This window comes from Colletotrichum spaethianum (genome assembly GCF_022836535.1).
Source record: "Colletotrichum spaethianum MAFF 239500 DNA, contig13, whole genome shotgun sequence".
NCBI lineage: Eukaryota > Fungi > Ascomycota > Sordariomycetes > Glomerellales > Glomerellaceae > Colletotrichum > Colletotrichum spaethianum.
Window position 1 is genome coordinate 780,907 of NW_026054783.1, and position 25,758 is coordinate 806,664.

At 56.9% G+C, this 25,758-nt stretch overlaps 5 protein-coding genes across 5 annotated transcripts; 3 read left to right on the forward strand and 2 right to left on the reverse strand.

Moving 5' to 3' along the window:
* Window positions 1-3,827: 3,827 nt before the first annotated feature.
* On the reverse strand, window positions 3,828-4,883 carry ColSpa_05899 (1-phosphatidylinositol phosphodiesterase; the record flags this gene model as incomplete). The annotated part of the gene is made up of 1 exon (XM_049272111.1): window positions 3,828-4,883. The coding sequence occupies one exon, from the start codon at window positions 4,881-4,883 to the stop codon at window positions 3,828-3,830; it is 1,056 nt and encodes a 351-aa protein (XP_049128068.1).
* A 1,499-nt stretch (window positions 4,884-6,382) lies between these two features.
* Window positions 6,383-6,659, forward strand: ColSpa_05900 (uncharacterized protein; the record flags this gene model as incomplete). The annotated part of the gene is made up of 2 exons (XM_049272112.1): window positions 6,383-6,433; window positions 6,468-6,659. 2 exons carry the CDS (start codon window positions 6,383-6,385, stop codon window positions 6,657-6,659), a joined length of 243 nt encoding a protein of 80 aa, XP_049128069.1.
* An 8,312-nt stretch (window positions 6,660-14,971) lies between these two features.
* On the forward strand, window positions 14,972-16,482 carry ColSpa_05901 (cell wall integrity and stress response component 4; the record flags this gene model as incomplete). Its single annotated transcript, XM_049272113.1, has 3 exons — window positions 14,972-15,134; window positions 15,266-15,555; window positions 15,913-16,482. 3 exons carry the CDS (start codon window positions 14,972-14,974, stop codon window positions 16,480-16,482), a joined length of 1,023 nt encoding a protein of 340 aa, XP_049128070.1.
* Window positions 16,483-20,773: 4,291 nt separating this feature from the next.
* ColSpa_05902 (transmembrane protein 184C) lies at window positions 20,774-22,553 on the forward strand (the record flags this gene model as incomplete). Its single annotated transcript, XM_049272114.1, has 3 exons — window positions 20,774-20,813; window positions 20,901-21,484; window positions 21,555-22,553. 3 exons carry the CDS (start codon window positions 20,774-20,776, stop codon window positions 22,551-22,553), a joined length of 1,623 nt encoding a protein of 540 aa, XP_049128071.1.
* A 1,909-nt stretch (window positions 22,554-24,462) lies between these two features.
* Window positions 24,463-25,183, reverse strand: ColSpa_05903 (uncharacterized protein; the record flags this gene model as incomplete). The annotated part of the gene is made up of 2 exons (XM_049272115.1): window positions 24,463-25,066; window positions 25,119-25,183. The coding sequence occupies 2 exons, from the start codon at window positions 25,181-25,183 to the stop codon at window positions 24,463-24,465; spliced, it is 669 nt and encodes a 222-aa protein (XP_049128072.1).
* Between the last annotated feature and the right edge of the window lie 575 nt (window positions 25,184-25,758).

Below are 25,758 nucleotides of genomic sequence, written 5' to 3' on the forward strand. Positions count from 1 at the left end.
GGAAAGCTAGGGAAGCTTGGTAAGTAGTCTGCAAGGTGAAGGAGATGTGAAGGTGAGTAGTGATTTAACCGCGTCCAAAAATTTATTATCTATCCTCGACGCGCGCTCGACTGCTACAAAGGGAAACAGCCAAGTGGTGTTGAAGGGCGCGACTTCCAGAACAGAGATATTATTCTAGGGCCAAAGGCTATGTTACCTTGTTCAAATTTCAGTCAGGGCTGAACATACCCAAGCACCTCCTTTTCTCAACCTCACACACGATGTCACAGCAAACAATACTAGATGTTCGCCTTAACTTTAAAATATATTCTTTGATTCTAGCACAGAATGCTATTCCAGTTCTTGACGTAACTAAGAGAAAGCATGCCTTTCTTGACGAGTTGTCCTACTGTTCCCACAAATACCAGATACGTAGAGCATGGACCCATTCGCAGGCTCCATGGGATACGGCGTCTAAGCAAAGGAGACTTGGGTCCTTATACTTCCTAAAGGGTTCATCCAGAACTCTTCCTTATTCTTCGTATAACAACTCGTAATCATTTTCAGTTCCTCAGGGACGTCCTTGGTACGCCCCTCGGCGTCGATTTTAACGCACTCGCCAGTGAGCCTTGCCAATGTGATGAGACACTTGCGGACCCAGGAGACTACCAGGCTATCACCCAACCGGCAGTTGTAATTAGCATCGTACATTTCGCAATAGGCACTGGCATACTCGAGGGAAGTCTGGGTCGGCAGCTTAAAGAAGTGGAGTTGTTTCCCTTTGTATTAGACAACCAAGAAAAGTAAAACGCTGTCAACGGACCAGGGACCTCGATGCTGATACAGATGAGGTTTCCAGCAGGGCGGTGGGTTATCATAGAGAAAGCGACTTCTTCGTACCCTTCTTTCTGCTGGAAATTTGCATACTATCGTGGTGTTACTATGTCTCTTATTGGGAAAGCCGGGCGTGTCAGCCGGACTCTTTGGTCCAAATTAAACTTGATTGTAAACAGCCATGTTGGGGTTTTCCATAGCCTTCATTCACATTCCTTTTTCCCAATCCAAATTATAAGCTGTTATACTCGCTTTTGTGCTAGAGATAGGTTTCATGCTTAGAGGTCGCTGTTATCTGTTTAGCCTAGTTAAGTACGAAGCCAGCCGAAGAAGCCGAAAAGTATGGTGGATGTGTTTAGTAGTCGTCCAGCTGTCTGTGAAGACTTTGATGGAAAAGTGGTTCAACATGGCGTCATTGCCGGAGTAAGCGATGTATACGACTTCGAGTATGGCTAAACAGGATACGATCTTGGCCGAGGTAACTGTGACAAAACGCTTGGCTTGATTGTCGTTGTGTATGGAGACTTGACATTCAGAAAGTAAAGCTGCTAACGCAGACAAAGCATGCTCTAAGTTATCTAGCATACGCTATATTGCTTCTTAGAGAAATTAGACAAGAATATGAAAGATTACATTATCTCTTCAGATCAAAACTGCATGCCTGAAGTGAAAAGCATTCACCTTGACAACTATACCCTTACATGTTATTTCCTTCGCAAGACCCTTCGTGGCTTTACCTGAACTTCTGCTTATGAGACTCAACGTAATGGTCTTCAAGACAACTAACTAATGAACCTTTAAACTAGGACTGCTTTTAAATAGTACACGAGATCTGAAGATCCGGTCCCAGTACTGTCTTCTACTCTTTTTCATCAGACATATCAGACAACCAAGCATCAACGTATCCCCTCGCATTCAAGAATTTGCGTTCTCCACAATCGTGGGAATGTTGGTTTACAACATTTAATCGGACCAGAAAGTTGCGCATCCCTCAAGTTGAAACTGTGAATGGGAACAGCTCGGACAATTTTGATGACAAGGCAAATTGTCTGGCTAAATATAGACAAGAAGATACATGGTACTCATGTAGAAGTACACATATGAGCACCAAGGATTCATAGCCCTTGAACGACGAGCGGTCAGCACTCGAACCATTTTGCTTCTGGTACGTTGATTACCCTCCGGTAAGCTTGATTGTTTTTGTATTGCAATGCTTCTGCTTTGGAATGACACGAACAGCCAGGCAACATTCACGTACTCATCATCACCAATGTCAATGTAAGTCATAGCTACTGCTCACTCGCATCAACGCTTGTCACATCACCAACCACGATTCCAAGCTTCAGCAATGATATGAAAGTATTATTGTCTATCAGAGTTAGCAAATAACGCCCCCCATTCCCTTGTCCATACAAACAACAAAGTCTATGTGTTGTGACCTCTATTGCCATCTCAATTGGAAAATGAGAGGTTCTGAAGCTACGTGTGACCTGACGTCAACATCAGATACCTGTCCCGTTGTTCAAACATCCGTATCCAAGATTCCCTACCCGAATACTTTCCCATGTGTCCCCGACTTCCCACTATGGGCGCTAGAACTAGCACCAGACTGACCTTCCGAGCCTCCGACGCTAACAAACAAGTAATTTTTTTTCTTTCAGCGAGAGCTCTCCCACACTCGGGTATCGCACGAGACACCTGGCTCGATCTCACAATCCAAGGCTGAGCTGGAAGCTTGGAAGAGTACCCGGCAAGTAGGTCTGCAAGACGTAACCGGCGACGATCGGGGCTCCGCTCAGGTCCAGAGCGAATTACCCGTGCCCAGCCCGCCCATCCTCTGATCCTGCGGGAAAATAAAACGGGTGGGAACAACGCGACTTGTTCACCCGGGTAACATTGATGAAGATCGCTTGGCTCCATTGTGATGCGCGTACCCGTTCCTGAAGATCTTTTGCACAAGCGAAGGAGGGGGGGAAAAGGAACACCAATGAACGACATGGCAATCTATGAACGAATCCCATCCCTCGTTCGTGGACCCGACGCAGGCAGTGCATGTTTGGCAGCTCGCGGGAAACAAAACCCTGACTGAAACCGCCACTTGCGTAGTTGGCGTCAAGTCAGGCCCGGCAAGCGGAGGACGGGATTGGGCCGGACGGTGGTGCGAGTGGGGGGGGAGCAAGCGGGAAAGTGCGACAGGACAAGAAAACGGCGTCAAACGGAAAGGTCGCTTGCGTCTACGATCGAGATCGCGGAGAGTTTGACACAGATCATCAAGCGACCGCGACGAGTGCGGCGCCGGACTCGAGGCCATTGGGCGGATGACACCGCCAACTAGGCAAGCCGAAACAGCAGATGAACGCGTGCTGTTTGCCTCAACGGCCCGAATGGACGTGATACCAAGAAAAACCTCTAAAGCCGCGCTTCGTGGCTTGGCGGCTGGGGCCCAGCATCGAAAGACGACTCAGCGTCTGGACGAGTTAGAGCTCCGGAAAAAAAGCGCAATGCAAAAGGTCTTGGGAAAAAAACCCGCAGCACCCAGGCGCCGGCGCCGTTTCGGGCTGTGCGGATCAGCCGGCTTCCGACGCTAGCGCACCCGGCGAAGATCCTCATCTCGGGGGCGGAGACGGGGCCCGGACGGACCAGGAAGCTCCCACACTCCTCTCCCCCTTCCTGCCGCAACGACGAGGCGTGCGCAGGCCGCGTTGGCACGGGTGTGACGGACCTTTTGCATCCGTAATGAATGATGGAGACGGTGCTGAGCGGTATGGAGCTGTAGTCACGTTCAGAACTGCCTAATGCGGTCAAGTTCCTGACGTCTCCAGCCTCGATATGTCGGATCATGAGTCGTAAAGAGCCAAAGGGCGCCAATTCTCAGAAGAAAAGAAATCCCACACTCCCTGCGGTAGGATATCATGATGCGTAATGACGTGACGCACGACGAAGCAAGACGATTACAATGATGGTATTACTGGACCTAGAACAAACCCGCTCGGAACTCCACTCCCCCCCTCATCTCATAGCTCGGCACTCCGGTCCGTCAACAGCCGGTTCCGCGCCAGCACCTGGTCCACCAGCTCCTTGCCGGGGAAGTCGATGATGACGACGCCAGTCTTGCCGCTGTCGCCGCGGTCGGCCGTCGCGGCGAGCCAGTCGCCGGTGCGGTCGTTCATGCCGGCCACGGTGCGGTTGAGGTTCCCGGCGGCGGCCTCGATGGGCAGCACGCCGACGGAGGCGCTCAGGTGGGCGAGGTACAGCACGCGGTTGGCGTGCGGCTTGGCGGTGGCGGCGCGGCGCAGGGCGTTCTCGATGGCCTCCCACTTCATGTAGAGGTGGTCGACGCTGGGGATGATCCAGAGGTCCTCGAGGACCATGTCGGCGGACTCCCAGACGACGCCGTAGGGGCTGTCGGGGCCCTTGGAGGGGAAGTTCTGCAGGAGGAAGATCTTGCCGCGCAGGGCGCCCAGCGTCGGGTAGGGCTTGCGCGGGTTGTGCTTGCGGAAGTGGGCTTTGGCGCCGGCCGAGGTGACGGTGGAGTTGTGCAGGTAGAAGTTGAAGGCGTCCTCAAAGGTCATGGTGTTGGCGCCGAGGGGCCGGCCCTCCTCCTTGAGCCGCATGACGACGGTCTCGCTGGGGTGGTCGTCCAGGAAGTCGAACACGGTGAGAAGAACCTCGGTGTAGGAGTAGCCCGTGGGCATAGAGGCGTGGTAGATGTCGATGGTGTCGTTGACCAGGCGGCCGCGGATGTCGAGGTACCGCATGCCGGCGTGCAGCTGGGCCGACAGGTTGTGGTTCTGGCATTGGAAGACCTGGTTCTTGAGGTCAAAGGTCATGGTGTCGTGGGTGCCCGGGATGGACAGGCTGGTGAGGTTGGTGCTGTCCGGGATGGCGCGCATCCACTCGGCGTGGTCGGCGCGGTCGACGTCGAAGGAGTAGTGGGATTCATAGCCGCGGTAGCAGTGGTTCTTGGACTTGACGAAGCACGGCGCCAGGGACAGCAGGACGGAGAAGAGGCCCGAGATGAGGACGAAGAAGGTGAGGACGTAGAGGAGGGGCATGCAGTGGAAACGCATCTTGACCACGGTGAGTATACGGGGGGCCGGGCAGGCGAGTGAATGAGTGAATGAGCGAACGGGCTAGGGTGGTACGTAAGTGAGTGAGTGACACTTGTTTGCAGTGAGTGAGCGAGGCTGTGGTGAGCTGCGCGGGCGGGAAGAGATCCGAGAGGTCCGCGATGCACGGATGAGGCTCCCCCCACGGGTGAGACGCGGATGACGGAGGTCTCCAAGGACGTTCGCGGTCTCCAGGCAGTCTCCGGCACGGAAGCCCACCCCGTAGCGACTGCAAGTCGGGGGAAAGCGCTTAGAGGAAAGGAGACGGGGAAAAAAGGGACGGCGCTTGGCTCGCGGGGAAAACGTGAGACTCGAAAACGTGCACCAAGAGAACCAAACTTCTCGCTCTTGCAATCTGTCGACACTGTTCAATGAAGTCAGGGGGATGATGTTCAGTCAGATGCTTTCCCAGAGCCTCCGACGCACTCCGTGGCTTTCCTTTGCCCACGTGCACGCGTATCAAGGCCGCACCAATGTTGTTCCGGGATTCGGGTCGCCTCTGGTCGGGACGCGGGAGGCTCAAAGCGTCAATCTCTGTTTCGCCCCTGAAATCATAAGCACCGTCGGCGACTTTGGGATGGCGAGGCCCAAAGGTGAGATGGGCAAACTCGACTCGCCTCGCCGCACTGATGGAGATGATCCCGTGTAGCACACACACACACACACACACACACACACACACACTGGCCCATCAAACATTCCCGAAAGAAGCTTGGCTTTGGTGTCCGAGTTTAAAAAGGGAGGAGCGTGGATAAGGTGCAAAAAGGGCCAGATAAGCCCTCGAGAGCGCAGAGCTTGGGCCCCCTTCCCGGCGGGGAAGCAGAGACAACGCGGCGGTCGGTACAGGGCACTACCCCGCGCGGCTTCGGCGGCATACAGCACGCGGCCGATCTGGGCCACCGCAAAACAACGACACTTCGGCCGCCAATTCGGGGTCGCACGATGGATGGATGTGAAACCCACGGGAACATGCGGTGAGCCGCGCGCTGCGTGCAACATCACGCTTCGAGCGACCACCGCACAACAGGCATTAGGAACAGGTTATTGGAACCTCGGAAACGCACTCGGCATGCCGGGCACCCTGGCTGGTCACGTCTCTCGTCACCCCCACGCTTTGGATAGCGAGGTGGTTTCAAATCTGTGCTATGCCTGACGGTCGGTCGCTGTCAAGATTTCCAGAGGCTTCGGCCGGTATTCCCTGGGCGTCGTCTCCGAGGACACCCAGTCTGCCTGCAGTTTGGCAGAATGTTCCAAACACACCTCGCGCCACGATGGGCTGCCAAAGGTGCCATGCAGTCCGTCCTGCAAAGCCCCGCCGCTTCCTAATGCGCCCGGGAACTCTGAGCAACCATCGCCCAAGAAAACCTTCCAGCCTCCCCATTTCCTCGCGGCTTTTCCCCGCCGACAACAAGCAGAACCTCCAGTCCCCCTCCCCATCTGTCAACGTACATATCCCCACCATGGAAGCCCAACCCACCGAAAGCGGCGTCGCCTGCACCTCGGCGGCGCGGGTGCGTACATGGCATGACGCCCCCGCTTCCTCAGGAATATGTCGTGGAGCCCTGCTCCGCTGCGAGCGAGTTCGCAGAGGTCGCCGACGAGACACGGCTCTCTCGCTCGGTAGCAAGGGTGTCTAGATACCACACGGGGACGCGGTGTGCTGTGACGGCCGCGGTGCAGACGTACCCCTCAACTTTTCTGCTGACCTACGGATGCTCGGGGTGGCAAGAGGCATGAGGCGGTGGACCACTTCTGTGCCGTTCCTTGAATCCATTGTGTTGCCGAGTTGACATTGGCGAGCGGGTGCCGGAACGGAGGGCCCAGTAGGATGTGGCGCGGGGCCCACGGAGTTCAAGTGTTTGCCACGGCGCGCCTAAAAATGTTTAATGTTTGAATTAACTCCAGGCCGGCGGGCGACAAGATGGGTTGCAGTTTTGAGGCTGAAAGCGACACTCGCAAGCCGACATGGACGGACGGCTCGCCCGCCCCGGTTGGTCAGTGGCACTCTGAGAGTTGTATCTACCGTCGGGCTGGATCACTTTCGGCGACGTGAGGCGAAGTCAGGCTTTTGACTACTCTGGTAAGGGTTTTTGACGTCGAGTGTCTTCGTTTGATAATACGAAGTCCCTCTTGTTAGCCTCTCTAGATCTGTATCTAGCTCGCTGGAGGCACACTGACAGTCATTTACACGAGGTTCACACTGCTGACTAAGACGCGCACCGTGCCCGCCTTTACTACATAGTATAGTACCATCAGTCGGCACCCGCCAAACGAACAAGACTACTCGGTACTATGTACATAGCCGGGCCTCGTAGCGAACACAACATCAGACCCACGACGAGCAGGTGCCATTGCCCTCTGCAACCCACCGCGGTTCGGGCGTGCCGTCAAGAGGCCCGCAAGTCGAGGACGTCAGCAGTCCTCTCGCCCACTCTCAAGGTTTCCACAAACCAGCGCATTCATCATCGCGTATCTCTGGCCCGTGTTGCACTTTGCATCACTAGCCTCCGCGAGGTGGGTGGTTTAGTGCCGTGAACGACCGGATTAAAAGGGTTCCATCTTTTGGAGAGTGGCCCAGTGGAAAAGAGTTCCCGAACTGCCTCTCTCTCTCTCTCTTCTCATCGTTCGCTCTCTAACCCCGCCGCCACAAGATTGCATCACGGGTACCGCATGGCCGGATTCCTCGTCCAAGAGACAATCTCACGAACGCCTCGCCCGTTGCTCTGGTTGCCCGTACCTACTCTTACCGCCGTGCTGAGAATGACTGAGGACTTTTTACCAACCGCCGTAGCCCTCGAGGGCGGCTCCAGGTGATCGCTCGCGCCTCGTATCCCCCCAATCTCTTCCCTACACCATCCCATCCATCCCTTTCGTATGCATGCATGCATTACCACCCACACACCACTTTCCTCACGCAGGCCCGCCCAACCCTCCCTCGGCTGGGGGGAACCGTTCATCGGTTTCCATCAAATCCATTCGCCAATCGCGCGCGCGCGCCGTCCTCGAGCTGTGTTATTCTTTTCAACAACAAGAGCCTCCCCTGGGCCGAACGCCGTCCCAATCAGCGTCCCGCTTGGCGGGGCAACGTCTTTCGCGCGCGCCGCGCGGGGGGGAACTGCTGGCCAAGGAAACCGACGAGTCGAACCTAGCCGTCGGCACATTGCGCCTCCGGGACGTTAGTGCGTGTGCCGAGTCCTCTTTCGCGCTACGATCGTCTGTTGCAGATGCCATTTATCAAACGTCGTGGATGGCGCGAGAACAAACCCTCGGTAGGGGCAGGGTTTCCTCGACGACTGGCTGGACGAGAGTGCAAAAGTGGGAGAGGCGGGAGATACAGTAGAACAGAGAAAGAAAAAAAAAAAAGAAGAAAAAGGTTAACTGAGCACGCCTAGGCGACGGTCCTGGGTACGACCTTGCTCCTGGTGGCCCCTCCCTTCCTTCGGAGGGGACGCCGTGGGAATTCCTTTGGCTATCGGGCCTTTGCGAGGCCACAATCTTGTTTTCCTGCCCGGCGCCAGTCGAAGAGCGGTAGAGGCCTTGCTCTGCATGCCGCTTTCGCTGCTGCGTTGCCCCGCATTGGGTGCCGCAGACGATGAATTGACTTTTTTGGGGAAAGAATTCCTTTTTATTTCTTCATTTTTTATTTCTTTTCCTTTCCAAGCGGGAGCGGTTCGGCCTTGCATGACATGAGATGACCACCAGTTCGGCCGCCGCGCACCGAGTGGTGAGAACGTAGCCAAGCTGCACCAGCATCATGGGTGAATGCGAACGAAGCCTGCGCAAGAAACCTGGTATTTGCTAGCGCGTGGGGGGGGGGGTTTACCTCTCTCTCGCGCACCTGGTGCACCATGTAAGCGTGGTGAGCCCTCGAGACAAGAGGGGACCAGCTGGATCCCGGCGCAGCATCGCGCATGCGTTGTTGCGGCGGGCGGCCCAATCGGTGCCGAGGTTGCGCGTTCTCTGCAAGCAGGAGACGCCTCGTTTACGGGTACGAGAACCCATGTGCACACGCGAGGCTGGCGATACGAACCACAGGTCCGTCATGTGGTGTGTCTGGCATGCTGACCGTGCCGGCGCTGAGTAAAGCGGAAGGCGAACCATCACCACACTGGGTGACGAGCACCTCCCGGCATGGCGTGCTGGAATGCCAATCTGGCTGCAGCCGACGATGTGACGAGTTCGGTGCAGCTGGGATTGTTCACGGGTCTTCATAGGGGTCCCACGGTAGCTGAGTAGAGTGTCTACTATGGGTAGGTACAGTAGGAATCAGATGAGCCTCTGCCGAAGGTCGGCGCAGCGCGTAGACTGTCTCCGTCTTCTTCGGAAGCTTCTCTCGCGTGGGACTCGAGCGTTTCGGCGTCTGGGGTTGAGCAACGGGGAATATCGCGGCACGCGCCCCCATCCATGCTTCTGTCAAGAAGCCAGAAGCGAGTGTTTATTTCTCCGGGAACTGCCCCCTAACCCAGGAATGATGCCTGCCTTAAGCGGGTTGACAAATGCCGCCGCAATGTTCCGCCTTGGATGGCGGCGGCACATGTTGGAATGGGCGTCGAGAATTGGAGATGCTCTCCCGAGTCTCTACCTCCTTGCGGCCCCGAACGATGGACACATGCGGCCATTGCCACACAAGCGTGCCCGAAACGGGGTTAGACCGCCGGCATGCCGTGATGTTGGGCGCCATGTTGGGAGCATGGGAGAAGAGTCAATCGCCCGGTCTTTTGCTTGCGACGGGCGGACGACGGCCTTGGGTTTTGGCGTTTGCAGCAAGGATCACGACCGGGAGGCCGACTCAAAGGGTGGCAGTGGCAGGCACAAAAGCGACCCAAGAGCCAAGACCAGTACCAAGTCGGTAAGGTCTGCCGCGTGTCGGGCGCTGGCCCCCCTGGTCCTGGGGAGAGGAAACTCCTCTTGACCGTAGCTCACAAATCAATTCAATGGTTCCAACGGGCGAAGGGGCAATGCCCATTTGCGGCGAGAGAAGGAGCGTTGAGGGTGTAACCTGATGCGGCGCCTTTAGTTACGATGGAGGTATAGGCAGAGTCACAGGCGGAGGGGATCCTGTTCGATGGCATCGGTAGTGGCAGGCCAGGATGTGAACCCGCAGTGGTGCAGCGGTGCTATCGACACCGGTGTTCCTGTTGCTCCGTTGATGTGAGTGCGAGTGGGACGCGGAAAGGGAGCGAAGTACGACGGTTCATGACGAGAGAACGATGGTCGCGACCCTGGTGCCGGGTTGCAGATGGCCCGTCGGCAGCATGGGGCGAGATGAATCATGGAATCTGAACCGAGAGAACCGGCAGAATGGAGGGTAATGGAAGAGAGATGACCCGGCATGCCAGCGGTCTGGGGGCTGGCGAAGAGCTCCGCGCCCATCTGGACGGGCATCGAGAGAATCGCAAGCCCGCCAGTGGCCAGAAAGGTTTGGTAGATGAGAAAAGGGTTTGGTCGCCGACGACAGTGAGACCCCCGGGGCGCCAGGCCAACGACCCAGGCAAGGTAAAGTATCAGATAATGTAGGATATATTGCTGCTTGTTTGTGCGCGCCCGAAGCAGCCGGCAACCCCGGGCTACGCTCTCGTATCGCTGCTCTCACTGTGAACAATAGGTAGAGCCCCCGAACGGGATGCTCGTAAACTATAGCAAGGAGGCGGCGCAGAGTAGACCAGGCAGGACCTGAGGCCATACAGCGAGCGAGTGCAAGCTTGGCCTTATGGGGGCGTCCGGAGGCGACGCCAGTACCAAATAATGGTATTTCAGGAGCGACAAGACGCATCGCTCAGTCAGCGAGAACACTGGCACGACAGGCTCAAGGGACAGAAGGGGAAAACGTGGCCGCCCTGCGGCGAAACAAGCAAGGCGGAATAAAGCAAGTCGTATGGGGTTGGTGACGGTGGATGCACCACGACTCAGACATCTCCTGGAAGCAATCAGCCGAGTGGGCGTGTTAAGATAAGCAACAAGATGAAGGGGCTGATTCAAATATGAAGATCCAACCGAAGGCGGTTTCCCCGGAGCGCCTGCAGCTGGAATTCAGCCCAAGCATCAAACGCGCACACTGCAGCGAGCATTTCTGCATGTTGTCGTTGCCACCTCGCTCAAGCTTGTGTCTACTGTGGTACCATGCAGAGAAGTAATCGCAGCAAACCGCCTTTGAATGGCCAGCGAGGGCGAGGTGCGGGTTTGTTCCAAAATTGGCAGGCTGGATGGGCGGTAGGGTAATCCCCTGCGGGCTCGTGAATCCTGGGCGTCTTTTTTGGCGTCCAAAGATCATCGCTGTGGGGGAGAACTCAGTCGGTATCACAGCGCTTCAGCCTCCAGTTGGCGGCGCCGGCGGTGCTTGGGTTGCGCGCCAGTGTCACCACATCTGGCGCCGGAGTTTGGGCGGAAGAGGGTTTGTGGTCTGGGAGGGGTGAGAAACATTGGAAGAACCGTCGTTCGCAGCTGGTGGACGCTTGGTACTCTGTACTCTGCACTGGGAGCGGCTACGGCACGGAATGCAGGCATCATGCCTCGTGGATAAACATCATTTTGGCCAGGCACGGCACAAGCGCAGCACGGCGCGCACGCATCTTTGGTGTTGTTGATGTGATTTTTGTGCCAGATCCACCCAGCAGCGGATGTCGAGAAGAATGGCAAGATGAACTGGTCCGTGCGTCCTGGATGCTTGGCAGTGGAGAGTGACGACATTCGGCATGGTGTTGAGATGACAGGGGAGGAAGGAGGAGAGAGAGGGACGGAGGGGAGGGAAGGCGGTGGTGGGTCGCGGTTCTTGCCCCATCACGGCCGGCAGCGCAGAGCAGTGACAATGGCCCACCATCACCATTCGGCCTCTTCACGTAAAAGCGAATGGGGGAGGAGGGCTATCGAAGGCGGTACGATAAATATCAACTAGCGCCTGCATCAATGCAAACGCTGGCAGGATCGTGCAGCGGTTCACCAACCGCGGATGACTGGAGGAGGAGGACGCAAGGGACCAGACGAGAAACATAACATAAGGAGACGCTGTAATTGAGATTGACCGACGCCGCGTCTGCTCATCCACTCAGACGGCGTCGCTGCTCTCGGCCACTTCTGTCGGTCCGTCCGCGCAGCGTTTGATTTCGATATTCATCGAGACCCTGCAAGCCTGACAAGTGCTAAGCTGCATCAGGCCCCAAACTCGGGATGGATGCGCCGGGTACGCGGGCGGGCTCTTCAATGGCTAGCCTCTGGGCCGGGGTGCTGTGTCGAGAGGTTCGTGCTGCTGACCCCCCCCCCCTCTCTCTCTCTCTGGGTCATCGGTCGGTGGTGCGTCTGTTGGCCATGATGCTGGAGATTCCCCTGTTCGCAGGGCAGCTCTAGAATGCCAGGGAAACCAGGTTGGGCAGACTGCGAGTGGGCTGGTAATGAGTCGGGGCTTGTCCACTACCTACCTACCTGTGTGAGAGCAATATGAGCAAGGCAAAAGGATCCTCGGACCACGATGGTGGTATTCCAGTCGTGTTATGAAGGAAGTCGACATAACGATCCAGAGCCGTGCCGTCCGAGTCCACAAGATGAGCCAGGAGGACGAGGCGATTACCCTTTACCCTGATTCTCCGAGCATTGCTAGCTCATCCCCGTCTGGCCGTCCATTGGTCCCGATTGGGTGTGGATGCAACGGCGAACGGCAACATCGCGCACGTCTTGGTCCTTTTCTTCTTCTTGCGAGGCCGGCGCGAGAGATGGCGTCCTGCTGTGCGAGCTTCACACGTATCATGATGTGTCGTGTCGTGTCGACTTGGGTTGCTGAGATGTTCCATCCACCACCACCACCACCACCACCGCCACCGCCATCGTCCAGCGTCCTGCGACCGCCGGCCATTGAGACGCTCGCACGCACGCACAACATGTCCCAATGATGCGTGATCCACTCGCCCATTTCTCAGCTCTGTGTCCCACGCCGACACTGCGGTCTCTCCAGTCTCACAGGCACTGGCATTGGCACGTTCACTCGGACTGGCATTTGTGATTGAGAGACGGCTTGGCAGCGGGAAGACTCCAGACGGACTAGAGGCAGACCACTCAGACCAAGATAGGCAGTCGACCAGGGTTACCACGGGCGGGTCGTGCTGTTACCGGCCTGGTCCTGGTCATTGGCCTGTCCCCCCGTCACGTCAAATCCACTCTTTTCTGCAGAGTTCCAACCACCCAGGGTCCCACCAGCAATTACTGCCAATCTGTGTGCATCTTGGCCTTAGCTGTTGCTGGCTTGCTTGCTGCTGCTGCTGCTGTTGTTGCTACTCGTGCTTGCCAACAACGCCTGGTCGCCTCGTTCCGCCGCGCCAAACTCCACTTGTTACCATCGCCCTCTAGCGTCCTTTTTGGATATCCCATTTTCCCAGTGTCTCCCCATCATCATCATCACCATCATCCTCGTTCATCCTGGGGCGTGCCCGTACGTCCCTGGTCACCCTCCCTCCTCACCTGGCTCTGCCAGCCAGCCAGCTGCAGCCGTGACCCGGCTTCTGCCTCTTTACCTGTAACCTCCCTCGCCCGATCCACCACCTTTCTTCCTCGACGCTCGACTTCCCTCCTTCTCCTTCTTCCCTGCTTGGCCCTGGCGTTTCTCTTTCCGCCTCCCTCCGTCCCCTAGCCTCTGCGGGTACCTTTTAGCCTAGCCACATTCGTTTTTTCTTCACTAGTTTTTATTTTATTTTTGTTTTCGACGCTGCGGGTAGCTCTTCAAGTACTCCGCCTTTGCGCCTTTGACTGCCCAGCACCCCCCGGCAAAGACAGAGCGAAAAACACCACCAGCACCACCAGCACCACCACCACAATCGCTTCGCTTGGCTGCAGTGTCTCTGCCATTCTCTCGTTTCCCGGCCCTTGCTTTCGTCGGGGTCTTACTCCTTGTCGCTGCTAGCTGGTTGCTGCATCTCCCCCACGCATCTACTGCTGCCGTTGCCGTTGTAGCTGCAGATACCAGATCGGACCAGATACCACTCGTCGGTTGACGCCCTCGTTCTGCTCGCCACCACCTCCTCACTCGCTTGTTGTCTTCCTTGCCTGCCTCTTTCGCTTCCCTCTCCTTGGCACCTGCTACTTTTCTACCCAAGGCTGCCATACCATCACCACTTTTCCAACCTCACCCCCTCCCTCATCTCCTCTCTCTCCCTTCCCCAAACTCATCGCCTACGCCAAGGACGCCGTCGACGACAAGGCATAGCCCTGGCTGTCTGATCTTGCCTATCGACGGCTTTACCCACAGGCCACTCCTTAATCGACTGTCCCTCTCCTAGAGGAGGAAGAAGAAAACGGACGCTCGTCCACTAGAAAGAGGGAGTACCATAATTATACTCGGCTTTGTTGCGCACCCGGCGGTCTTGCATCTGTCTCACAGGTCTCCGATTCTTATTCCCAAATCCGCGCGCTAGTTGTCCCTAGGGGCAATCAACTCGGTCGCTGGTGGATGCGCTTGGCTGCGCTGCTAGTATTATTCGCCGGGTTCACTTTGGATTTCACATCTGAACCCATTAACCCTTTTGCCCTCTCCGTCCATACTTGGCGCCAACAAATCTTGTGCGAACGCCACGACCAAGCCGTCTCACTCTGCCAATTCTCTTCCAGTTCTCTCTCCCAGCCTCATCGTCGTTTGAGTCGGCACCTTCCCTCGAGGCCTTTCTCGCTTCTCAAAAAGACCAGACACACAAGAACCCTCCTCCCCCCGCCTGCTTTGGAGTACATCTCGACGACAATCGACGCCTTTGTCGCCGTCCCGTCCTCGCGTTTGCGTCGACTGCCCTGCGGTTTCCCGATCGCTTGCGTGGTTGTGTAGGACAGGTACAGCGCCTTGGCTTTGGAAGCACCTTTTAACCTTTCCTCCCGCCGGCCACCGACCCATCCAGACGTCAGATGTCCGTTTTGTGAGGCCCTGACTACAGGAAGCGTGAGTGCAAAGCTTCCTGGCGTGCCCTGCTATTGGATCCGAGGTTATCCTCTGAACCTAAAACACCTACATCCCCTCAGTCCTGGATACGAACGCTGAACGAGATTCTCCTCATAGATCCGCCCACCGAGATAGAGCCATTATGACATTCACCGAACGAACCACGAGGTGCCTGGGCATCATCGCCCTTGTCCTCGTATCATGGTCGACGCTGGCCCAAGCCGCACCCGAGCCCGATTTCCTTCTGCCTCGACAATTGACGCAGACGCTTTGTTCTAGCCAAAATACGGCTTCCATGAGCGCAAGTATGTTGACACCACTTTGAGAAGCAGGGGTGGCTTTTGGCACCTGCCGGGATTCACATGGCAGCCTTCACGTTCTTCCCGATCTCCATTGCCAGTTGCAAATCGATATGGATGCTAACACGCCGTTCTAGATCTCAGTATATGGCAAACCAACGGACTGTGCCAGGACTTCTGCACCGCCAAAAACTACGCCTTTGCCATTGTGCAATGGCAGTCTTGTTGGTGTTCAGATGTTGCCCCAGCAGCCTCGACCGAAGCGGAAGTTAGCGACAAATGTAACGATATCTGTCCCGGCTACGATATTGAGCACTGCGGCTCGAGACCCAACTACTACGGTTATCTGGCCCTTGCCAAGAACCCTACCAGCACCGCGGGCAGCGGAGGCGACAGCACGTCGTCCCAAGCACCCTCTACAACAGCAGTGAGTATTCCCATCCCGCCCCATTTATGTGAACTCCGTGCGTGACTGGGCGTGATTCCCTTCCCCCGATCCCGATCCCGCTCTCAGACTCCATCATCTCACCTCCACAACGTGCGATGCCTTGGCTTAATCGTCTGGAATCCAGGCCCCTCCGGCCCCGCCTGTAACATCCGTTCAAGTTGTCACAAAAACTGAGATTATTCAGAATCCAACAACGTCTGAATCGGAAACGTCGACCACGTCTTCAACAACATCAGTATGCCCTCACAGTCCCAACAAGCTTGCCGTGGCCCATTACCAACATTTGATAAAATGACGGGGTGTATCGCTAAGGGACGATTGCTGACCTCATTTTAGGATGTTCAAACATCGACATCAAGCAGGCCTAGAACGACTGTCCAGACGGTAACCGCCGATGGAACCGTACGAACTGTCACCGTCACGCCGACTGCTACTGGAACCGATGGAGCAACGGGCGCCTCAGAATTGAGCCCCTCCAGCCAATCGTCATCAAATGGACCGAGCACGGGTACCGTGGTGGGAATCGTAGTGGGTGTTATTGGCGCTGTTGTGGCCCTAGCAGGTCTAGGACTCTTCTTGTTCTTCAGACGACGGAAACAACGCCAGAACGAGAACGACAAGTACGATGAGCCCAGCCATCGGGGCAGTTCAGCTGGTATGACCGGATCGCCACGCAACCCTGAAATGGTTGTCAACGTGGATGGAGGACGATGGGACCCCGACGCAACCAGCGAACAACGGAGAAGCCGACTGCTCGCGCACGACCCTCGCCTAGATCCTCTCCCGAGGGGCTTGTACGTACGTAACAAGAGCGCCGAGAGCATCAACACCCTACGCGACGACCAAGATTATTCCCGTAAGGTTCATCAGCCGGTCCTGCGGGCGACCAACCCGGACCCCGAATGAACAGCGAAGACGGCATCGGGCGGACCAAGATGACGAGATATAACATCATCGTTTACGACGTACACGAAATCGACCCCGGTACAAATTTCGGTCTTTGCATTGCGCTTTTGAGATACCAGGACGGCGTTTCGAATTCCACTTCACACGACACTCCATTGGAGGGCATTGGATGAGGGACACTCGCGGCAATACCGGATTTACGAGAGCCCCTATTGGAGAAGGACATCTGCATTAGTACACACGATGGGCATGAGGCCTCAGACTACGAACACGAACAAATCACTCGAGCAATACAAGAGCTCCGGCCGGCGGCCGCCATAATTTCAATTCTGCATCTCCCATTTTCGATTCGCGGTTTGGGGATTGCAACAGAACGAGAGAAGATTGCAGCCAGGGGATGAGCGACACCAAACTGCCGAGCCGAGCGGTCACGGAGGAGATAGAGAGAGGAAGCTCTGTATCTCGATTTGAGACCTGATCACGAGTTCGCAGGTATAATGTTAAACGGCAAGTGCACATACACAAATGAGACGTGGACCAGGTAGATACCAATGACGGGAAGCACGAGCTTGGTTACAAATGGTAGCAATCCGACTCGGCACCTTGTTTACAGGGCACAGTTTGTGGTTGAAGAGGTTCCTACGACACGTAATAGGGTAACCAAGGACGGTGGAGGTAGCACCAAGTTGGCCCAGCTGAGTCTGGCAAACAGTTCTGTTGGGCACAGGCGGTATAGCCTACCGACAGATAGGTGTCTTGGGGCATCCGAACAGCTGGACCATGTTCGCTGCTGGAGCACGTCAGAAAAGTTTTTCTAGCTACGTAGTTGCGAGAATCATAATTACAAATCGACGCGTACAAATGTTTCACCACCTCCATATCAGGTGCAGCGGGCGATGGGGATCAGCTCTGCTGTAAACAAGACCGCTCGCTGTCTTGGATATTTCTTGCTTATTCCTGGTTCGAGCCAGGGCCCTTGGAACCACGGCAAGTAGCGGCGCGTATTCGATACGGAAGTACGAGTAACTGACACGCAATGGACGAAATGGCACAGGGGTCATGGCATTTCTGCCTGATAATTGTTCGTTTTAACGGGGACCACTCGGGCTGAGGTCGTCCTCGGCCGTGGCTCACGGACCGATGACTGATGAAGGTGGGAAAAGGACGAAGATGGAGGGTCGGAAGCGGCACGGATAGGCCGCGGTCGGGGGAGAGTGTGCACGCAGAGTGGGCGATCGCAACTTTTTGCTATGGAGCGCTGGGAGACGGAGGCCCGGAGGCCGCGGAATTGGCGTGCAGAGAGCGTGTAGGTGCGCGCGCGCGCGCGCGCGTGTTGTTGCGTGGTTGATGTCATCTCGCAGCGTTGGTTAATTTTGCAGAGATTTCCTCCCCCCATCTGCGTTAGATTAGGGGTTGGATGGGCGAGAGAGAGAGAGGGTGGACTGCATGGGAAAGCTTAGCGTAATGGATGGAGATGATCTGATGGATACGGGGGGGGGGGGGGTGTGCGTGCTGGAAATGCGGGTTTGTTGGTTTCCCTGGGTGGTTTCACGGTCTGCTTAAGTAAGGATGGTGGATTGCACAAGCAGAGCGGTTTGGCATCGCGAAATGGTTGTGCCAACGACGGTCCAGAGAATGCGGTTTAGGGGCTTGATTCTGCTGGTCTCTGTGCGAACGGGGAGGTAGTGAAATGAGGCTCAGCCCAACCGGCGTCATGGACCGGACGCGATCGGGCGAGCAAGGTGAATCACACTAGGCCGGTAGCCCACGGCGCCGTCTGCGTGATGGAAGGTGTTGGATCCAACCGGTATAAGCGCGGGTTCGCTGGCCGCCCTCGGAGAGGAGGCGTCGATAGTCGGGGGCCTCCCCTATTCCATTGCGATGGACACAGACCCGACGGCTCACTTGCGGTCTTGAACTAATAGGTGGCGTCAGTCAGGCGAGATAAGCATAGATCGGAGCGCGGGAGCGAGGGAGGTAGAGAAGAAAAGTTGCATGTTTCGAAACGAGCTGGACTGGGGAGGGGGTTGAGATGCTCATAATCTAATGGACGCGAGACCTGGCGTCATGTTGGCCGTACAGTTGTGTTTCAGCAAGAAGACAATTGCCCAGAGGCGAGAGACACTGTTTTAGATTCACTCGGGAATGCCAAGACATGACGGCAAGCCGCTCCGGTTGTCGTTCACTTTGGGGGTCGTAGGTAGGTAGGGGACGGCGGAATTGCGCTTCGCAGTACGACCGGGTACGAGGAGGAGGCGGGTTGACTCGTGTCCCGCCATGCGTGGCCCGTAAAGGGGCTGTGTCCCGCCGGCGCCTCACGCCCGTGGCTGAGGAGGTGGGAATAGCTTCAGCTCAGCTCCGGTAGAAGTTGAGACGACGACATGCGGCGCGCTGTGGCGGAAAGTGGGAGGGCGCGTCGCGTGGCCCGGGAGCTAGATCGATGCACACGACCTTGGCTGAACGTGCTCCGTGGAAAATCGGCCTGTGACGTCGTCTCCTGTCAATCACCAGCACGTCCGATGTGATCGTCTCGTCAAAGTGGCCTTGCGTTTGATCAGCGTTGATGCTCTGACGGCGTAGCACGCACTGCAAGAGACAAGGGGGGGGGGGGGGGAAGCCAGCAAAAAAAAAAAAAAAAAAGAAAACCCTCGGACGAATGACGGTTCTGGGCGTCCAAAGGTTTTTGCGCCCCAAGGAACCGAGGGAGTCAAGGAGCTCAAGTCCCTGCATGGGGAGGGAAGGGGACGGACGGCGCATCTATGCATCTCTTCGGAGATTTTGTTTGAGCCTAGCTTTTTTTCCTCACTCCTTCTCTGCTCTCTCACTCCTGTGTTTCCGAATTCTCAAACCTCGCGCGGGAAGCATGTGGGAGGGAGGGAACCGTTTGTCGTGGATCCCACCCTTGCCCATAGCCGGGCTTGGATATCGAAATAGCAAAGGCAATGAGATGCCCCCCGTAAGAGTACGCGTTCACTTCGGGGACGCTTGTGGCTTCACGATGCGCTGGCTAGCCGGTGCGGCTCCTCCCCCCCCTCTTTCCCTCCAAAGTCAGCGGGAAATGGCAGTGACGAATGACCGAGAGCACGCTAACGGCGAGGCACTTTACAGAGTACATGGAAGCTCGCAGCAAAAGGCCAGACGAAGACGCGACGAGGAGGGAACCCCCCTCCACTCGGCCGCTGACTGGACGTCGCCGTCGACAGCGGCCCTGTAATTTTACTGGCGTCTGCTTTAGCGAGCCCTTGGCACAGCCACTCGTCAAACGAGGGAGGTACCGGACCTGGGCCCTGAGATTTCATTCAGCTCCTGGGCTGGGTACCACGGTAGGAGAGACTGGGCGCGAGATGGGCGAACCCCGGATGCTGATGCTCTGGCTGCTCCTTCCCTGCTCCTTGCTCCTGGGTTTAGTCCTGTTGCCATCTGCGTCGTGTGAGTGAATGAGTGTACCTACGTCGCTATGTGTGTGTGTGTGTGTGGTGCATCCGTACGTCTGTGTCTTCTCCCCCTCCGTTTTCGCATTCCATCGTCATTTCTCTCCTTTCCATACCCACGACCCCCCGACTCTGCCTCTATCTCTTCTCTCGTCTCCTTTGGTGTGTGTATCCTGTTCGATTCTTTCCCTCGCGCGGGACACGCCCACGCCCGCTGTTCATCACACCGCCAATTTTGTCGCGAGACCCCCCCAAGACCCGAAACGACGACGATACCCGAAGGCGACCACGACTACGACCACGACCCGGGCTGTGCTTGCGTGAGACGGACGGGTTTAATCTTTTTTGTGGAATCTTGCAAGAGAAGGATCGGCCTGGGCAATATTGCTGGCGGACTGGGGAGGGATCATCGACTGGAGGCACCCGACACCACGATCCCGAATACAGGTACTCGACGCGGAAACATAGGTAGCGAGCATCGCATCGCATTCCATCGAAAAACGAACCGGAAACGAAAGCCGCTCGATCCATACTCGGCCGTCTTGCTGCTTTCCTCACCCGCTTCTCCGTCCAACATTGCGAGCACGCGACACCCTCGAAAGAAACATTCGAAAGCCACGAGGCGATCAAGCTCCGCCAAGACCGACACCCGCTCTGTTCCTGCAGCTGGCGAGTCTTGGCGATCGTCCAATCCGCCCAACCCACCTCTCGTCGTCTGCACCGAGCGAGGCCGGGCCTTCCGACGACAATACCGACTCTTCTTTGCTTCTTCCGGCCGTCACCCGCTCCGAGCTCTCCGCTCCGCCTCCGACCACCGACCGACCACAAGACCCTTCTCGGCAGGGCCGTGAGCCGTCATCATGAACCTGACATGCAATTCGACGCTCGAAGAGCTGAGGAGTATGTCGCCCTGCCCGACCACCCAAACACAGCCCATCGCCCCGAAAGCACGCAACAAAGCAAGCTAACATGCTCACCCCGTCGCAGTTCTCCCCGGCTCCGAGATCCTCATCGCCGGCCCTCTGACCTTCCATGACCTCGCTCTCATCATCGCCGGCTCCTGCACCATCATCGCCGTCTGCCTGTCCCTCTACCTCGTCTTCATGCACTCCATCAACTACACCAAGCCCCGCGAGCAGCGCCAGATCATCCGCATCCTCTTCATGGTCCCCATCTACGCCGCCTCGTCCTTCCTGCAGCTCTACTACTACTGGCACGCCGTCTACTTCCAGCTCATGAGCGACTGCTACGAGGCCTTCGCCATCGCCTCCTTCTTCTCGCTCCTGTGCCACTACCTCGCCCCGGACGTGCACACCCAAAAGGACTACTTCCGCAACCTGTACCCGATCAAGCCCTGGGTCTGGCCCCTCAACTGGTTCGCAAAGTGCTGCGGAGGCCAGAGGGGCCCGTGGCGCACCCCCAAGAGTGGCCTGACGTGGTTCAATGTCGTTTGGATCGGTGTCTACCACTACGTCTTTATCCGCGTTGCCATGACCGTCACCGCTGTCGTGACCCAGTACTACCAACGCTACTGCGAGAGTTCAAACAACCCCGTCTTCGCTCACATTTGGGTACGTTTGCCTCCTTTTTTCTTTCCTTCTTCCCCCTCGTGAGCTTGAGGATCCCGGCTAACATCCACAGGTCATCTCCATCAACTGCGTGGCCGTCTCCATCGCCATGTACTGCGTCATCCAATTCTACGTTCAGATGCGGGAGCCCCTCAAGGAGCACTCGCCCTTCCTCAAGGTTCTCGCCATCAAGCTTGTCGTCTTCTTCTCCTTCTGGCAGGTCACCTGCATCTCCCTGGCCACATCCACTCTCGACCTCGTCCACCCCAACCGAGTCCTCGCCTATCCCGACATCAAAGTCGGCATTCCCGCCCTTCTCCTCTGTTTTGAGATGGCTCTATTCGCCCTGCTCCACCTCTGGGCTTTCCCCTATGCCCCCTACGTACCCGGCGCCAAAACGACCTTTTACCCGTCCCCCGACGCCCGCGACATCAACGCGCACCTGCGCGAAAACGTGCACTCCGCCCCCAGCGGTGGCTGGATGGGTCTCCGTGCCATTGGAGACGCCCTCAACCTCTGGGACTTTGTCAAGGCGTTCGGCCGCGGCATGCGCTGGCTCTTCTGCGGCGTGAAGCGCCGTAAGGAGGACCCCAGCTACAAGACCGCCGCCAGCCTGGACATGGACGACCTCGACAAGGCTGGCGACACTGCGTACCACTCCGCCGGTCTCAAGAGCACAGATCACCTCCCCATCGCCCACGAGTTCCGCCGCAGCACGTACCTGCAGCCCTCGCGACCTCCCCGGCCCGCGCGCCCGCACAACGAGAGTGATAGCCTCATCCTCAACGCGCAGCCGAACCCCTCCCAGATGTCTCCGCCGCGCCGCCCACAGCGCCCACCACACTCTCCGCTGTCGCCCATGTCGCCGATCTCGCCGTACCAGGACCACGGCCTCCAGGAGACGGGCATGGCGCCTGTTCACCACACCCACCAGGGCTCGAACGCCGACCGGGAGAGGGAGAGGACGTCGCCCCCGTCGACAAGCCCGACGGCGGGACCACGCGATCTGACCCAGCAACGGATCGGAGAAGCGCTCTGGGGCCACCGCAAAGCCCCGCCAACGCTGCCATAATGCCCGAAAGCCCCGTCCTCGGGATGCCTGCAAATGGCGCTCATGCGTACGAGCACCCAGCACAGGGAAGCCAACCAGATGAGCACCATAGGCCCGGGACGGCCATCTAAATGGCCGGTTCGCACGTTGGTACATACATATACTGCAGCGCTTTTTGGATCGAACCTGCGGCGGGAGGACACATCCTATCTATGGAGGAAGAAGGAAGGTTCTCGCACCACGGGTGCTGGATGATTTTGGCTTCAGAAAGTTTTTTTTTTTGGGCATGCATGGGAAACGGCGTTTTGATTTCTCACGAGATACCACATCATTTAGCTGATTGGGAATGAAACAATCGATTCTTATATATACACATGAATTGGAACAGATTGTCAATCCAAGGCGGACCCATTCATACCTGTCACCCGTGGTGTGATTCTGTGAGCATTCGTGAGCATCACTGGCGGAGTCACGCCGTCTTTCATTCGGAGCGAGCGTCGGGGCGAAGGGGTTGCCACCGGCGGCCACCCGTGTCCCCCCCCCCCCTGTCCGCAACCTGGGTGGGTCGGCATCCCTTCCTGAATCTTGACCCGGACTTTTGCGCTGGAGAGACGGCACGTAGCCGGTCTGACCGAGGACCGGACCCTTTGGCCAACGTCCATCGTCACGTATAAGCCACGGCTTACTTGCAGGCCCCGAGGACAGTGATGCCGGGCTTACTGAGTACACGCCAACGGCCGTTGGCAGCAAAGGGCCCGGAAAGAGCCGCGCGTTATACCCGCCCAGCCCAGGCCTCCGACGTTGCAGTGTCCGTGCCATTGCGATCGGGTTGCCCGTCGTCTCGAGTGTGCCGGGTGTCGTGGGTAAACATCCATCTCCAAGTGTGGACTTCTTAAGCGGCCTGGGACATCTTGAGTACCTCGCGATCTCCCTCCCTTTCTTGGATAACCTAGTGGGACGTCGCGGACCTGCTCCATCGCCGGTGCCGGCGTGGATGGCCGGCCTCTTTCCACGCGTACAGCCATCGCCAAAAGGACCAACACAAGATTGACTTCACACATTCATTACCAAAAAAACGTCTTGGTTCCAACGTCAATGTCACCACGTTGACTAAGGCCTGATACATCAGCGTAGACTGGACTGTGCCCCCCCCCTCGGCGTGTCCCCGTTTTCCATGCCCCGTCGCCTCCAGCTGGAAAGATGCTATCGCTCGCTTTTACTCTGCCAGTTCGTACAAATCATACACTGCGTTGCCGCTCTCTCTGTTGTATCTTTTCGATGGTCCTTCCTTTTTGTTTATTTTACCAGTGCTCGAGCTGTAATGCACGCTTCCGCTTGTACATTGGGGGTTGTTTTACAAGTTGACGTCTACTTATCTGGGCGATGGGGCTCTCTCACTCGTTTACTTGGAAGGCCCCGTGGTCTTGTTGTAGACAAGAAAATGTGTTTTTGGGTATCATAGAATAGTAATCGCTTCGCTTTGTCGAAGGATGGGTCATTATGAATGCGGGCTGTGTGCCATGCAATGTCTAGGAGGAGTCGAGGCGAACTGGGGGTCGAGTCATCATTCGGTCCCTGTCTTGCTAAGTGCCGACCGCCTCTTCCTGGCATTCTTGTTGGGCGTGAACGAGGTTGGTTTTTTTTTGTGACACTGAGTGGATTGGTTTGTGAGTGTATCTGAATTTGAATTCGGTCTCCCCCCCTGGTGACCTGTGTAGTCGTGCAACCCCCCCAAAAGAAAACTGTACTCGTAGATAACAGAAGCAAATGTAAAAAAGCGATAATGAGTGTTTCTTCTGTCGTTGAGGAATGCGGTCTCTTTCTCGTCCATTCTATGCGCACGTCGTCGTGTCGACCAATGGCATCTTCCTTTCTTTCGCGTAGCAACATCACTTTCTCTAGTCGGAATCATCCCCCCTTCATGTCGACTTTAGTCCGCTCCTGCTTGTGCTTCACGTTTGAGACCTTTAACGTCTCTGCCTCTTCTCGCGATCGTTCGAAAGACCGACAGCGTCTTCGCTCCTCCGCTTTCGGCCTCGGTCTTCGCGCGGCTCGCGTCGATCGTCGGTCGGCCTCGATCCACCCTCACGCGGTCCTGTTCTAGATGCGCCACGCGCACTTCCACCCCATTCTTCGACCCTTCCGGCCGAACCTCCCTCTCCACGTCCACCTTCTCCGCGGTCGCCGCGATGACGCGGCTCGCGGCTGCTACCCATGCTCTCTCGGCTGCTACCATGGGGAACGTTGACATGGGGGTCCCTGGTGCTGCTAGATGGCTCACGGCCAGGGCGCCGGGGCTCGCGCTCTTCGCGCGTGCTAGACTGGCTTTGTGCTGCAGGCCTTCTGTCCCTGTGTTCACGCGGTTCCTTAACCTCTCTCTCACGGTCAGGGCTGCGCTCTCGCTCGCGACTGCCCCTTCTTGAGTGTCTGCCGCGTTCTGAACGATGTTCACGCCGGCTGCGGTCATGCTCGCTTCGCGGATGATCATCCCCGTTGGTTTGAACTCTTTCTTGGCGAACAGGATCCGGACGTTCCTGGGTCGGTGTAGAAACCGGGGATGTACCCGTCAGAACTTGAGCGTCAGACCCAGCGATACTACCTCTGACGGCTCCACGCCCGCGAATGCTGGTGCTCCGGTTGCTATCCGGCATGTTGGCTTGTGCCTGTTGCAACGTGCTATTAATACCCGCAAGTTGTCTCCGGCTGCCGCCACTACGGCCTCGGTCGTTCGAAGATGGTCCAGAAGGGGCGCCGTCTGCCGAACCTGGGTAGTTTCCTGTTGGTGTTCGGCTGTTACTGCCTTGAACTCCGGAAGGACGGTCGGGCGTGTTGATAGGTGGGAGGGATGGCCGGGAGTGGCCGAGTGGCTGGCCTGGAAGTGGGGGCGGTGGTGGTGCGATCTGCGCCAATCGATCAGGATGAATTCCGGGAGCCAACGTAGGACCACCAGAAGACGGTGTGGGCGAGCCCGTTGGACCCTGGTTCATAGTACGTGTACGCTCCGGGTAAGTAGCTGGCGTCGGGGTCATCGTAGACGGCGAGTTGACGGATGTATTGGATTCATACTGGTTCCGACGTCCCCTACCAGAGGCCGGCCCTGTAGGTGGGTGTCTCTCTTCGGTCGCCAGGTTGTCGTTTGGAGGGAAGCGTGGGTCGGACCGTGAGTTAGGTGTGCCCATAGGACCACCTCGGGATGCTCCTCGGCCGCGACCACGAGGTCCCAGAG